We start from the raw sequence: 14964 nt of genomic DNA on the forward strand, positions 1-14964 counted from the left end.
GCCATTAATCTATAGTTACAGAATATTTAGCATATACATAGAAAATTATATACTTACTTTCTGAATGAATTTCTCAACACTCTGTACCACGTGTTTATAGAACTAAAAGAAAAAAAAAAGAAATGTGGTTTTAAATGTTTGATTACAACTTTCCTGCTAAACATACGGTTTAACATAGCTTCAAAGGTCTATCAGAGCAATGAATTTTAATCATGAATTTTGATTAACTTCATGATTAAACTAGCTATGATTAGTAAAGGGTTCTTCAAGTAGGTATATGATCAGTAAATCCAAAGTGTGTTACAGTAACACAGATACAAAAGAATTCTATTACAGTCTTTAAGAAAGCAAACTTTCACAAATAGGTTGACAGCAAAATACTGGTGGTAAGACACTGGTAGACGTACATTCTTCCTTCCTGGAAAAAAAGTAAAGATCTCCTTTAGTATCGTTTTATTGGCTAAATTAGGTTAGTACTAGAAAAATCAAGTAACTGAAAATAAAGAGCATTAATAAATATGTGCAAGGGAGATGTTTTCAACTTCATTATCTTCTTCTGCTTCTCCTGGAAAATGGAACTGCAAGTATATATAACAAAACACAGAGATGTATAATGTTCTAATGGATCAGCCAAAATGAATCAGCAGGAAGAGAAGTGAGCACACACATTAAAAATTAGAAATGGGCTTCTATCAATTATCTGAAAACTTAGATTTAAGTTTTATGAAACAACGCTATGAATAAACCTGAAAATAAGTAAGATGAAATTTACAGGTTAAAGGAAAATTATCTGGAATTTGTACCTAATTTAATTTTAATAGCTCAATGGCAACTGCACAATCAGCACATTTCTGTTTAAAAAACTATCCTGAATTGTACTTCTATTTATATTTCTGATCCCATGAATTATGCTCTTAAGGGACATCCCCTTAGACTGAAGAGACACAAGAACTTTCAACTGAACTGAAGCAAGAAATCCAACATTTATAAAGTCAAAAACAAAGGAAAACCGGGACTTCCTTGGTGGTGCAGTGGTTAAGACTCCATGCTTCCAATGCAGGGGGCCCAGGTTTGATGCCTGGTCAGGGAACTAGATCCCACGTGCATGCTGCAACTATGAGTTCGCATGCCGCAACTAAGACCTGGCATGCATGCATGCATAAATAAATAAATGTATATAAAATGTATATAAAAAGGCATATTTTTAAAAAAAGGAAAATCTCATTATTTATATTCACCAAATCAAAATCTACAATAAAAATTTCCTTACTACAAAGTAACAGTTTATGCTACAGTTTAAGTTACTTAAGTAAAAAAAAGCCAAACAACTACTTAAAAGTTATTAGGCAACATTTTCTAGTATTTTACTCTTGTTCAAGGACAGCCACTGATTACTAGGCTAAATTTAACGATGGACAAGCAAATTTTACTGAGTGGTAAGCTCTATTTAATTGCTCCTCAAATCTACCTACTGAAAACTGAAGTCTTTATATTAAAAAGTTTAGACAGTCAAAAAAAAAAAAAAGTTATTAGGCACTTTATAAGTAACTTTATAAGTAACTAAACATTTAAAATCAATATATAAAATAGTAATTACACACTGAGTGGTTTTTAATAAATAATAATTTTTCTGGAAGACATCTTGGCAGTGCTTCTTGCTTCTAGTTACTTCATGTACTATATGTAATTCAGAGTAAAACAACTTACTGTTAATTCAAAGATTCTCAACTCACATAGGCCTTCTTCCACAATAGGTTATCAGAGGTTTTGTTGACAGTGTGCAATGTTAACAAGCACCCAGAAAAATAATCATGTCTCTAAACATTGACAGAAAGCCAATGACTTACCTTAATATGAAACACAATATCATCTAAATCTGATTTAAGACAGTTCAAATATCAACTTACATATGTATCAAATGCAGTTTAAATTAATACAGTACTGCAAAACAGTTGGTCTGAACTCTTCAAAAATGTCAATGTAATGAAAAAGAAAACAAAAACAAAACAAAGCAAAAAGGCTGGGTGACAGGATAAATAAATGACAGGATCTCGGCTGGATCCTGAAAATGCACAGGTGCAGGTGCTAAAGTTAATACTGAGACAACTGGTAAATGAAAGTGTAGATTATATATTAGATAATAATATTATATCAAAGTGAAATTTCTTGCACATGATGTGTATTTGGTTACCTAGGAAATCTCTTTGCTTTAGGACATTCAAATTCAAGTATTTAGGGACTACGTGCTATTCTCAATGAACACTGAAACGAACTCTCAAATGATTCAGCCAAAAAAACGTGAAACTGTGTGTGTACGTGCTTCAGTGTGTGTGTGTGGGTGTACGTGCACGCGCGTGTGTAGAAATAAACCAAATGTAGCAAGATATTAACACCTGGTGAATCTAAGAGGATATGTGTTGCTCATGATATTTTGCAACATATTTGTGTTTTTTCAAAATTAAAAACATTAAGACAGTACCAATAAATCAAAATAGTACAGTATAACATGTTTAGACTCTTCATTGAGAGAAAATCAAAATCTAGCTGTTTTTATTCTGACTGTTGCAAATTACTTCTCTTAGACCCTTCCAACATCTGAAAAATGGAAATAATGTTAGTACCTATTCCTTAAAGAGTCTTCTAATTAAAAAGTATTCTGTTCAACAAAAGGTTATATTAAATGCATCAATTATTAATTTTCACCGAATAAAAATGATAATAATATACACGTTCACATACTCTCAGGATCATGACCATAAAAATCAGATCACAATGAAGAAGAGTATAAAGCAAGCAGAAGAGACTGACATTCTATATTGAGTCTATCAGGTAAACGGAAAAACCACTTCTTTGAAGAATTCTCTACCTTAAATGTGTCTACTGGTCACTGTCCTTATCCCCTCTTTGATATTCTGCACATAAATACAGGGATTTGAACTATAATACTGTCAGATATTAATTATAAGTTGGAAAACTAAGTTTGGGGCATTAGAACACTGCAAAATCAACTACCTAAATTTTCTCCTAGTAGTGATTCTCTGTAAAGAAGAATTCGTTAAATCTAACAGATAATGCTATTAGTGAAAGACAATTTACTCAGGGAATTCCCAGTGGTCCAGTGGTTAGGACTAGGCGCTTTCACTGCCGGGACCTGGGTTTGATCCCTGATCGAGGAACTAAAATCCCGTAAGCAGCAAAGTGTGGCCAAAAACAAACAAACAAAAAAGACGACTTACTTAAATAATGGTGCTTCTGGTTATGAGCTAATGCTCAGAGTAGGAAAACATATCACCAAATATCTATAGGTTAATACCTACTTAATTAAAAATAAGCACTCACTCATTCTCAATTTTAACAACCTACTAGAGCAGGGAGTCTTAGCTTTGGGGACAAGAACATTTTGGAGAGATGTCTATGATCGAGCTTCATAAGGTCCCTAAAACCAAGACATTTTATGCAAAATTCTGTACATATGTGTATTTCTCTAGAGATGACCCAACCTTTTCCTGAGATTTTCAGAAGTATCCATAAGTCAAAACCACTGTTATCAGAACAATGGCTAAATACCTGTGGCCTCTTCCCACAGTTTAAATGTCCTATGTACAATGAAGCCCAAATATTTTCCATAATGGCCCATTTTTAAATCTATAATACAATCAGTAAGAAAAAGAATACATTAATTTTTTTAAAGAAACCTTTTCTTAACTCGTATTTCAAGATTCTGTAAAGTCAGTGTGACAAATAACAATGTTAAACACATTCTCCACAAAGTGGCTACATCTAAAATCTTACCTAAGAAAACTAAGGGAAAATGATTGCTTCCAAGTTTATGGAAGAATATTTATCAAGATATTAAGTGTTTATCTCTAGGTGAGAGAGTTTGCAGGTGACAGATTTTCATTTTTGTGTTTTCTCCCTTGAACATGTACTAACTCTGAAAAGAGGAAGAAAACATATAATCTATAAAAATCATCCCTCCTCCAAAATATTAGTGTAGTATTTCCTTTGAAAAACACAAGAGTAAAATGTGTTACTCACCTTAATAGCTTTGATGGCTGCTTTAGTAATTTGGGTCATTTTCGCTTTAGAAATGGGTGGCTTGTAGTCATTCAGGGAATACAACTGATGAAAAAGAAGAACAAATTTTAAACACAGCAAAACTAATGGTCTCTACGCAATTACATGAAATTACCAACCATTTCTATTTTTATATCCTCAATGAAATTAAAGTGCTGCTTTTCTTTTAAAAATCAAGTTCAATATTATTAGCCATCAAGCAATACAAATCAAAACCACAATGAGATTATCACTTTACACTTACTTGCTTATAATCAAAAAGCCAAGTGTTAGCAAGGATGTAGAGAAATGAACCCTTATCCACATTACTAATGGGAATGTAAAATGGTGCAGCAGCTTTGGAAGACATTTCGGCAGTTTTTCAAAAAATGAAAAATAATATGTAACATGACCCAGCAATTCCACTCCCAGGTATACACCCAACAGGCGTGAAAATATACGTTCCCATAAAAACTTGTACACAAACGGTCACTGCAGCATTATTCATAAAAAATTCATTTAAAAAGTGGAAACCACCTAAATGTCCATCAACTGAGGAATGGACAAACAAAATTTCTTCTACCCATTCAATGAAATATTAGCCATGAAAATGCAATGAAGTACTGATACATGCTACAACATGGATGAACCTTGAAAACATGCTCAGTTTAAAAAGCCATATTTAAAACATGTTACAGAATTGCATTTATACGAAATGTCCAGAAAAGGCAAATCTATTGGTGACTGTCTACAGCTGGGGGAGCTGGGGAGAAATGAGGAGCGATAACTAATGAGTAAAGCATGTTTTTTAGGTGACGAAAATATTCTAAAATGGACTGTGGTGATGACTGCACAACCATACTAAAAACCACTGAATTATACACTTTCAATTGGTTAATTGTGTGGTATGTGAATTATATCTCAATATAATCGTTCTTAGAAGTCAAGGGATCTAATGTTTAGCAATAATCCCACCCCCCCCCCGCCCCAAATTGCTGTTTCAAGATTTCTCATATACGCAAAGGATAATAATACTGCTTAGAGAGAAAACGGATGAAGACAAGGTGGGGAAATCAGGCAAAAGACAAATAACTAAGCTTAAATACTGATGAAAACTGGTACTAAATGATGCTGGGAATTTAACTGCAATGCTATAAGATATTAACTAGAAGCCTGGAAACTAAGCTTTGGCCCTCAGAACGTCGCAAAAACAACTTGAACAGACTTTCAAAGCAACTCGAAACAACACTGGTTGGTTAAACAACTAGGGAGCCCTCTATGGCAGGGGTCCCCCACCCCCGGGGCGGGACTGCAGTGGTCCGCGGCCTGTTAGGAACCGGGCCGCGCAGCAGGAGGCGAGCGGAGCTCCATCCGCTGCTCCCCGTCACTCCCGTTCCCGCCTGAACCATCCATCCCGGCCCCCCGACCCCGTCCACGGAAAAACCGTCTTCCACGAAACCTGTCCCTGGTGCCAAAAAGGCTGGGGACCGCTGCTCTATAGCCTTTGCTCCAGCAGCCCTTATAACCTATTCATCATTGAATTCTATTGATTTTTACCCAGTTTCTTCCATGTGTGTCTCCTCTTCTTCCTCCAACCACCACCACGACCACAGTCCAAATTACCTTCATCGCGCACACTGAGATGGCATGTCTATCTTTTCAAAAACTAATCTGATCAGGTGACTGATGCTCACCTACTTCCTCTACCACCCTAAAAAGTTCAATGACTTCCCACTCTTTGGAGATACACAAAAATCTACACATACAAGGCCCTTGCCTGATCTAATTCCTGTCTACCTTTCCAGTCTCATCTCACACCATGCTCCTCTCCCCAGCTCTGCCCTAGGCACAATGGTCTTTTTTCAGTTCCCTGACACAGAGCCTTTAAAAATGGGCTTGTTTCCTCTATTTGGAATAGAACTAGGGCCTCCCTACTAGTTTATGCATACTCGTTCATCTGAGTTAAAGCATCACCTAATGAGGAAAGCCTTACCTACATCTCCCCAACCAGAGCTATACCACCTTTTATACCCTCATTGTACTGTCACTCACCTTTGAAGCATTCATCACAGAATTTGACACTTACTTGCATGATTATTTAACTAATATTTGATTTTTAAAAGGACTGTCCCAAAGGGTGACAAAGACTGACATCCTTGAGACAAAGGATATAAGTTCCTTTAATGCAGTTTAAGCAATAAGACGTTAACTGAACACCAAGAGCTGTCCAAACTGAAATCAACCTTGGGAGAAGTATAAAACGTCTTTCCCTTTAAGTTCCCACAGAGGTGTCCACTTGTTGATGATATTGCCCAACCGGGGTTAGGATCCCATCAGATCCTTTAAGAAGCTACCTCTGTCAAACTCACAGGGAATTTTAATATACTCATGGCCTCAATTCCTACCTGTCTGTTTTAGAAAATCTAACTGTATGCCATCACCTCACTAGGTGCAAAATAACATGAACACAGTATTTTCAGCAAGCTGTGTAAAGCAAAGGTCAATTTCCCAGAAGTTCTTAGCAGGCCCAGACTGCAGCCCATCTGAGATCCAGGCCTGCCCTCTCCTACTAAAGAATAAGCTCTAAGAAGAGAAACTGCCTTTTTTGCTTAGATTTTTTTTTTCCCCTTTGTCCAAACTGTATCCTCAGTGTCTGGCAGAGAATAAGAATTTGTTGAGAATAAGAATTTGTTAAAAATAAATTAAAATGAACAAATAACATATAAGACACAGCATTGTACAAGCTTTGCACAGAAAGACCTGGATTTTAATTCCAACTATGTTACCTTATTACAAAGTTGCTAAACCTCTGAACCTTAGTTTTCTCATTTAGAAAACAGAAGCAATACTCATTTCACAGAAACATTGCATATAAAGCTTTTAGAACACACTTAAGTCACTCAACAGGGTTAGTCATTATTAAATTAAAATCCTTCTCTTTGGAGGCATTCTCCATTTAAATGAATAATATTAAAGTATGCATCAAACATTGATTCATTCGGGTACCTGAAGGTACATTCCATAGTAATTTATATGACTGGGGCAATGAAGAGGCACCAGGGTCTTCCTATAGTTGACAACACATTACTTCTTTCATTTTGTGTGGTAAAGCCCTAAAGTTTCAATCAAGCACTAGTCCATATTCTAGCAGATCAAAACCTTTGCTCTCTTTCTTCCTTCCTTTTTTTTTGCGGGGGGGGGGGGTTGGGAGAATGAGGTAGGGGAAATATAACTTAGACTTATAAAACATTTCAACAGCATGCAAAGTCAGCTCTTATCAGAGACCCTCTTTATTTTTTTTTAATTTATTTATTTACTTTTATGTATTTGGCTGTGTCAGGTCTTAGTTGCGGCACTTGGGGTCTTCGCTGCAGCATGCAGGATCTTTCGTTACGGCGTGCAGGCTCCAAATCGCAGGGGCTCAGTAGCTGCAGTGCACGGATTTAGCTGCCCCTTGGCATGTGGGATCTTAGTTCCCCGATCAGGGCTTGAACCCGTGTCCCCTGCGTCGGAAGGTGGATTCTTATCCACTGCACTAACAGGGAAGTCTGAGAGACCCTCTTTTTAATACGCAGAAACTTAAGGTATTACTTAGAAAAATACTAAGCAATTAAGTACTTTTCAAAGGCCCACTGAATACATGTGCTTCCAACTAACCATTTATCTAGATTCTCTAAAATCTCATTTCTTTATTAAATCTGACAGCCAGAAAAGAGGCACAGATCACTTCATCTAATTCTTCACAGAATGCCTTTACTAAAATTTAATGAAGTCCCAGTCCTGACGTGTCCTTCCTTTGGCTACTCAAGACTTATGGATTCAAAGGAAAGATACTAAACAACAGCCTGGGTTTTCAGTCTAACTCATTCATTCTTTTGTTTTTCAACTCCTTTCAGTTACACTGAAGAGTGCTCTTTCCATCAGTACCATTTAAATTTTCTATTCTGTCACTTGTAGGTACCACATGAAATGCACATTTCTAGATCTGAAAACAACTTCAAATCAAATCAGTTTCTAATGATTTCTATCAAGGTTTGAGAAATCTTTAACCTAAACGGAGATTTCTCAGTGGCTGCTGGCTACTCCCCCAAAAAACTCACTTCTAATAAAGAGTTTTTAAGTTGTCCATTATTGATTACGCCAGGGGTCAGCAGAGTAAATATTTTAGGCTTTGGAGGCTACACAGTTGCTACCGCACAACAGGCATATTTCATTTCACCGTGCTGTGCAGACGGCATATTTTTAGCATACTGAAGGTTGTGGCAACCCTGTGTCAGTGAAGGGTGCAGGGTGACAGACCTCTTGCACCGAACAGTCAAGTTGTGAATACAAAGGAAAAGGTCTTGAAGGAAATTAAAATGCTATTCCAGTGAATACGTGAATGATGAGCCAGCAAAGCAGCCTTACTGCTGATATGGAGAAAGTTTTAGTGGTCTGGATAGAAGATTAAACCAGACACCACATTCCCTTAAGCCAAAGCCAAATCCAGAGCCAGAGCCAGTCCCTAACTCTCTGCAATTCTCTGAAGCCCGAGAGAGGAGAGGAAACTGCAGAAGAAAAGTGTGAAGCTGGCAGAGGTGTTCCATGACATTGAAGGAAAGATGCCATCTTCTCCACAACATAAAAGTGCAAGGAGAAGCAGCAAGTTATCCAGAAGAGATCTAGCTCAGATAATTAATGAAAGTGGCTACACTAAACAACAGATTTTCAACGTAGACAAAACAGCCTTATGTTGGAAGAAGATGCCATGTAGGACTTTCTGGCTAGAGAGGAGAAGTCAATGCCCGGTTTCAAAGTTTCAAAGGACAGGCTGACTCTCCTGTTAGGGGCTAATGCAGCTGGCGACTAGCTGACACCAATGCTCATTTACCATCGTGGAAATCCTACCACCTTGAAGAACATGCTCAATCTGCTCTGCCTGTGCTCTCTAAATGGAACAAGAAAACCTGGATGACAGCGCATCTATTTACAAGACGGCATACTGAATATTTTAAGCTCACTGTTGAGACCTACTGCTCAGAAAAAGAAAATTCCTTTCAAAATATTACTGCTCACTGACAATGCACCTGGTCACCCCAGAGCTCTGATGGAGACGTACAATGAGATTTCATGCCTGCAACACAACATCCATTCTGCAGCCCATGGATCAAGGTGTCATTTCAACTTTCAAGTCTTATTAAGAAATATATTTCGTAAGGTTATAGCTGCAACAGAGAGTGATTCTTCTGATGGATCTAGGCAAAGTAAATTGAAAACCTTCTGGAAAGGATTCACCATTCTTGATGCCATTGAGAATATTCATGATTCATGGGAAAGGGTCAAAATATCACCGTTAACAGGAGTTTGGAAGAAGCTGATTCCAACCCTCATGGTTGACTATGAGAGGTTCAAGACTTCACTGAGGAAGTAACTGCAGATGTGGTAGAAATAGCAAGAGAAGTAGAATTAGAAGTGGAGCCTGAAGATGTGACTGAATTGCTGCAATCTCACGATAAAATTTTAAAGGATGAGGAGTTGCTTCTTATAGATGAGCAAAGAAAGTGGTTTCTTGAGACGGAATTCTATCCTGGTGAAGATGCTGTGAAGACTGCTGAATGACCACAAAGGATACAGAATACGACATAAACGTGGTTGACAAGGCAGGATCTCGGAGGACTGACTCCAATGTGAAAGTGCTACTATGGAAAAATGCTTTTAAACAGTACTGCATTCTACAGAGAAATTGTTTGTAAAAGGAAGAATAAATCCATGCAGCAAAAACTTCCCTGTTGTCTTAAGGAATTACCATGGCCATCCCAAACTTCAGCACCACCACCCTGATCAGTCAGCAGCCATCAACAGTGAGGCAAGACCCTCCACCAGCAAAAAGATTACAAGTCGCCAAAGGCTCAGATGATGGTATTTTTTAACAGTAAGTTTTAAAAACAAAGGTATGTACATTTTTTAGACTGAACACTACTGCACAGTAGTATAGTGTAAACACAACTTTTATATGTACTGGGAAAGCAAAAATTCATGTGACTCGCTTTATTGCAAAATTTGCTTTATTTTGGTGGCCTGGAACCAAACCCGAAACCTCTGAGGTATGCCTGTACTCGGCACTACCCCCGCGTAAAGAAGCAGCCACAAACAATTCGTATATGAATGGGCAGGGTGTGTTCCAACATAACTTTTTTACAAAACCAGGTAAATTTTTGGGCAATTTTATTTCTCAATCCTACAAACATGCAACTTTGTTTACTTGTTTGTTTTTGGATAAACACAACACTCTCACGTCCTGCAAAGTGTATTCAGGCCTTTCCTCATCTATGCACTGAGTAAGGCTCATTACCCCAAATTTAACAAAATGTTGTACTTCATGCTTGTTATTTCGAGCAAACTCTTCACTTCAAAAATGTTAGTGCCTTTCCCAATTTGAGCAATATTAAATGAACTCTACCATGACCCTGGAAGAGTGCAACAAAAAAACCTGTGACCTGACAAACCCACGAGAACCATTAAACTGGGGTAAAATCTTGCTCATTTACAGATTAATCTTATGCCTTCAAGGTTGATTCTACGTCCAATACGAATTAACCTTAAGTGTGAACCTAAAATATTAATCAATCCAATTCATTTTTCTCTACAATGGTCCTTCAGGGCCTTGAGAGTACCAGAGTTAGGATCCTTCAAATCTCCTAAGAAATCAGACAATCACAAAGGTTCCTGGATCCAACACAATCTTGGTACTTTCAATTCAAGATAGCATGCTGACCACCTTTTCCTTTTCTTCTTCTCATTGGCAGGACAAAAAAGGAATAATTTTTTAAAGGTATTTAAAACTCACAATAAAAAGTAGAGTGGGAATGGGAACAGAATAAGCAGACAAGAAAATTTCCAGAAAATGGAAATGTGATAAGAGGACTGGTTAACTGATGAAACAAAGAGAAAACCACAAGCCCCCAAACACACAGATATGGCCAAAGAGGGAAATAATCTGCCCTGCAAAAAGCCAGTCTCACCATTCAAAATCAAGGTATTCAGAGGGCAAGAGCGGCACAAGTGAACTAATGCCTCACCTACTGTTGCAAAATGTCACTGTCTCAAACTGACCATTAAAGAAACACATATAAAATTACTGTTTAGTGATATGAAGGTTATCATCAGAAGAAGTGTTATGAATTAAAACACTGTTCTTTTTGGAGATCCAGCATAGGGTGAAAAGAAAGAGCTTCCAATAAAATATCTTTTGTGCTTAAAAAGAAACTACATGCATACGTTATTTTGAAAAATGTAACATTATATTTTAATACAATCTTGTTTTAACTCCACTTGCCAACCCTGGCCTTCTACAGTATATCTCTCCCCTAAAATTCATATGTTGAAGTCCCAATCCCTAACGTGACTGTGCAGTGACCACTGAACAATGCAAGAGTTAGGGGTGATGACCCTCCACATAGTCAAAAACCCACATATAACTTATAGCCAGCCCTCCATATCTACGGTTCTGCATCCGTGGATTCAACCAACCACGGGTTGTTTAGTACTGTAGCATTTACCATTGAAAAAATTCCACATATAAGTGAACCCTCACAGTTCAAACCCGTGTTGTTCAAGGGTCAACTGTCTCTGAAAATAGGGCCTTTATGGAGGTATTGTATTTAAGGTTAAATGAGGTCATAAGAGTGAAGGCCTTATCCCATAAAATTACTGTCCTTCTAAGAAGAGACACCAGAGAACTAGCTCCCTCTCACAGCCATGTGAAGACACACATGAGAAGGCTACAAGGCAACGAGGACCTGAGGGTGGCTGCTAGGAACTCCGAGAGACTCCCAGCCCATAGCCAGCAAATAAAATGGAGACCTCAGTCCTACAATGGCAAGGAACTGTATTAAGCCAACAATTTGAATGAGCTGGGCAGAGGATCACAAATTTCAAATGAGAGCACAGCCTGCCTGGCTGACGCCTTGATTTCAGCCTAGTGAGCCCATCAGCAGAGGACCCAGCTAACCAGTGCCTGATCCTGACCCACAGAAATTGTGAAATAAGTACATGGTGCTTAAGCCGCAAGCTAAGTTTGTGGCAATGTGTTATGCAGCAACAGAAAGTGAATAAAGTAGAAGAAAGCTGTGAACGATTTATCTTAATTTTCTAACTTGACTGTATAGATTTTTCTACTTTTCATAAATATTTTCGCAAAAACGTTTTTTATAATTCAAAGTATTCAACAGAAATTAAAATTTCAATATAAAAGTTACCTGTCTTTTCCTAACTTTCAAAATAGAAATTCAGTATTTTGCATATAGGAATAAAAAGTAAATAAGAGGGCTTCCCTGGTGGTGCAGTGGTTAAGAATCCGCCTGCCAATGCAGGGGACACGGGTTCGAGCCCTGGTCCGGGAAGATCCCACATGCCGCGGAGCAACTAAGTCCGTGCGCCACAACTGCTGAGCCTGTGCTCTAGAGCCCGTGAGCCACAGCAGCTGAGCCCACATGCTGCAACAAGAGAAGCCACCGCAATGAGGAGCCCATGCACCGCAACAAAGAGTAGCCCCCGCTGGCTGCAACTAGAGAAAGCCCTCGTGCAACAACGAAAACCCAACTCAGCCAAAAATAAAAATAAATAAATTTATAAAAAAAAAAAAAGTAAATAAGAGACTTGTTTCACTGATAGTCATTTTAAAGAGCATAGTATTCACCAACTTTAATACCTGAGAACCAATACACCTCATTACAAATTTTACCTCAAGTCAAATACTAGGCATTCTCCACATCCAACACTTCCCACTCCCTGACATATGAGTTCTCCTTTCTTCACAGAGCACAATCTTCCATATTACTTTTGGTTTGGAATACAACATAAACTATCTGATAATACAAGCATGTAAAAAAGTGACATATAAAATCAGACTCACAGGACATGACAAAATGTGATCAGAAAACATTAACGTTAGACTAACAGTAGTAGATCCAACATTAAGAAAAACAGTAGTAGAGCCAACATTAAGAAAAGCACATTCTAAAAGAATAATGTGACCAATATCGACATTTTCCTAAGATTTTTAAAGTAAATTTCTTTGTAAAAAGTATTTGAAACAAAGCTCTTTGTAAACTTGGGTTAACTTCTACTGAAGTAGCAATATTCTTGAGCAATCAGAATGTTTTAAAGAGCAAAGGCTAAATAAAAGATACATCACAGACATTCTGTGAGGACCACCAGATCAGGCTTTTAACAAAGGCAGAACTCCCAATTTTACACTAAATATTGTGCCAGCATGAAAACTTCAGAACAAAGTTTCAAATGCATCTCTGGGCGGGGCGGGGGTGGGAAGGCCATAAATAATCGCAAACACCAAAGCACAAAACCTGAAATGTTACATAATACCTAAAAACCAGTGAGAGAACATAAAAAATAATCACCTTTAAAAAAAAAATCTTATAACTTTTTTCTGGTTATAAAAATATTTTACTATGGGACTTCCCTGGTGGCGCAGTGCTTAAGAATCCGCCTGCCAATGCAGGGGACACGGGTTCGAGCCCTGGTCTGAGAAGATCCCACGTACCGCGGAGCAACTAAGCCCATGTGCCACAACTACTGAGCCTGCGCTCTAGAGCCCGCGAGCCACAACTACTGAGCCCACGAGCCACAACTACTGAAGCCCGCGTGCCTAGAGCCTGTGCTCCACAACAAGAGAAGCCACGACAATGAGAAGCCCGTGCACTGCATAGCCCCCGCTCGCTGCAACTAGAGACAGCCCACGCGCAGCAACGAAGACCCAACACAGCCAAAAATAAATAAATAAATTTATTTTTAAAAAAATTACTATGGAAAAACTGGAAAATGCAAAAAAAGCATGAAGACGGCAGAAAACGCAAATCATCTATGATCCAACAATTCATCACTCATTCCAAATATACTCAATTAGCACCAGGCACTATGGATCCAATAGAACAGGTAGACAGTCTCTGTTCTCATGGAACTAATGGGCTGCTTTTGGCGATGGACAACATTCTAATAAACAAATAGACACACTTTGCAGAGTACAGTTAAGTACATAATGAAGGTAATAATGTGATATGGTGAAGAGTATGCAAAATTGTACATCTTTTTCAGAATCTCAAATCTAGAATCCCTTTTTTGTTTTTTTAAAAGGATGGCTGCTTCTCTAATTTTTCTGTTTTTAATTTATTCATTTTATTTATTTTATTTTTTGCTGTGATGGGTCTTTGTTGCTGCCCATGGGCTTTCTCTAGTTGCGGCAAGCGGGGGCTACTGTCCTTGTGGTGCGTGGGCTTCTCATTGCAGTGGCTTCTCCTGTTGCAGAGCACGGGCTCTAGGCGCGCGGGCTTCAGCAGTTGTGGCACGTGGGCTCAGTAGTTGTGGCTCCCGGGCTTAGTTACTGTGCGGCATGTGGGATCTTCCCAGGCCAAGGCTCAAACCCGCGTACCCTGCATTGGCAGGCAGATTCTTAACCACTGCGCCACCAGAGAAGCCCCAGAATCCCTTTTTTTAAACATGTAAGATATTATAAAAGGAAATGATGCCTATTTTTTTTAATTATAAATCTGAATTATGCAAACATCTGTCCAGTAAGATCAAATCTATACACCAAGCTTTGGCGGGGGCGGTTAGAGATCCTCTAATTTAAAAAAAAGCAGAAAATGAAAAACAAAAAGCCAGAATTTGATATATGAAGGTGCTAACAAGATTATTATGACAAATACAAATGTTTATATCCTTCATAAATAATTATCTTTTGCTATCGGCTATAAGCAGTTTCACATAAATAATTAACCTTTTATATTATTAAGCAGAATATCCCATTTCTCAAGCATGGCAGACATCTAAGGTTAATATTATGGTTTTAAATACTGTCAAAAAGGAACCTATTTTAGAATCTAAATTATAGCTTAAAACTGTGTTAGTAAC

General features: G+C 38.0%; 1 protein-coding gene across 7 annotated transcripts in view; it reads right to left on the reverse strand.

Moving 5' to 3' along the window:
* The window catches only part of SCAF8 (SR-related CTD associated factor 8), a 194913-nt gene that overhangs the window by 158341 nt on the left and 21608 nt on the right, over window positions 1–14964 (reverse strand). For all 7 annotated transcript variants that reach the window (XR_003623742.2, XM_028167450.2, XM_028167453.2 and 4 more), the window contains 2 exons: window positions 4039–4122; window positions 58–102 (listed from right to left, as the gene is read on the reverse strand). Coding sequence is in view for 6 of the 7 variants with exons in the window: in XM_028167450.2 (XP_028023251.2) it covers window positions 58–102; window positions 4039–4122 (129 nt within the window). In the remaining variant the exon portion in view is untranslated. The remainder of the gene's footprint in view (window positions 1–57; window positions 103–4038; window positions 4123–14964) is intronic.

The sequence above is a fragment of the Balaenoptera acutorostrata genome, chromosome 14 (genome assembly GCF_949987535.1).
Source record: "Balaenoptera acutorostrata chromosome 14, mBalAcu1.1, whole genome shotgun sequence".
NCBI lineage: Eukaryota > Metazoa > Chordata > Mammalia > Artiodactyla > Balaenopteridae > Balaenoptera > Balaenoptera acutorostrata.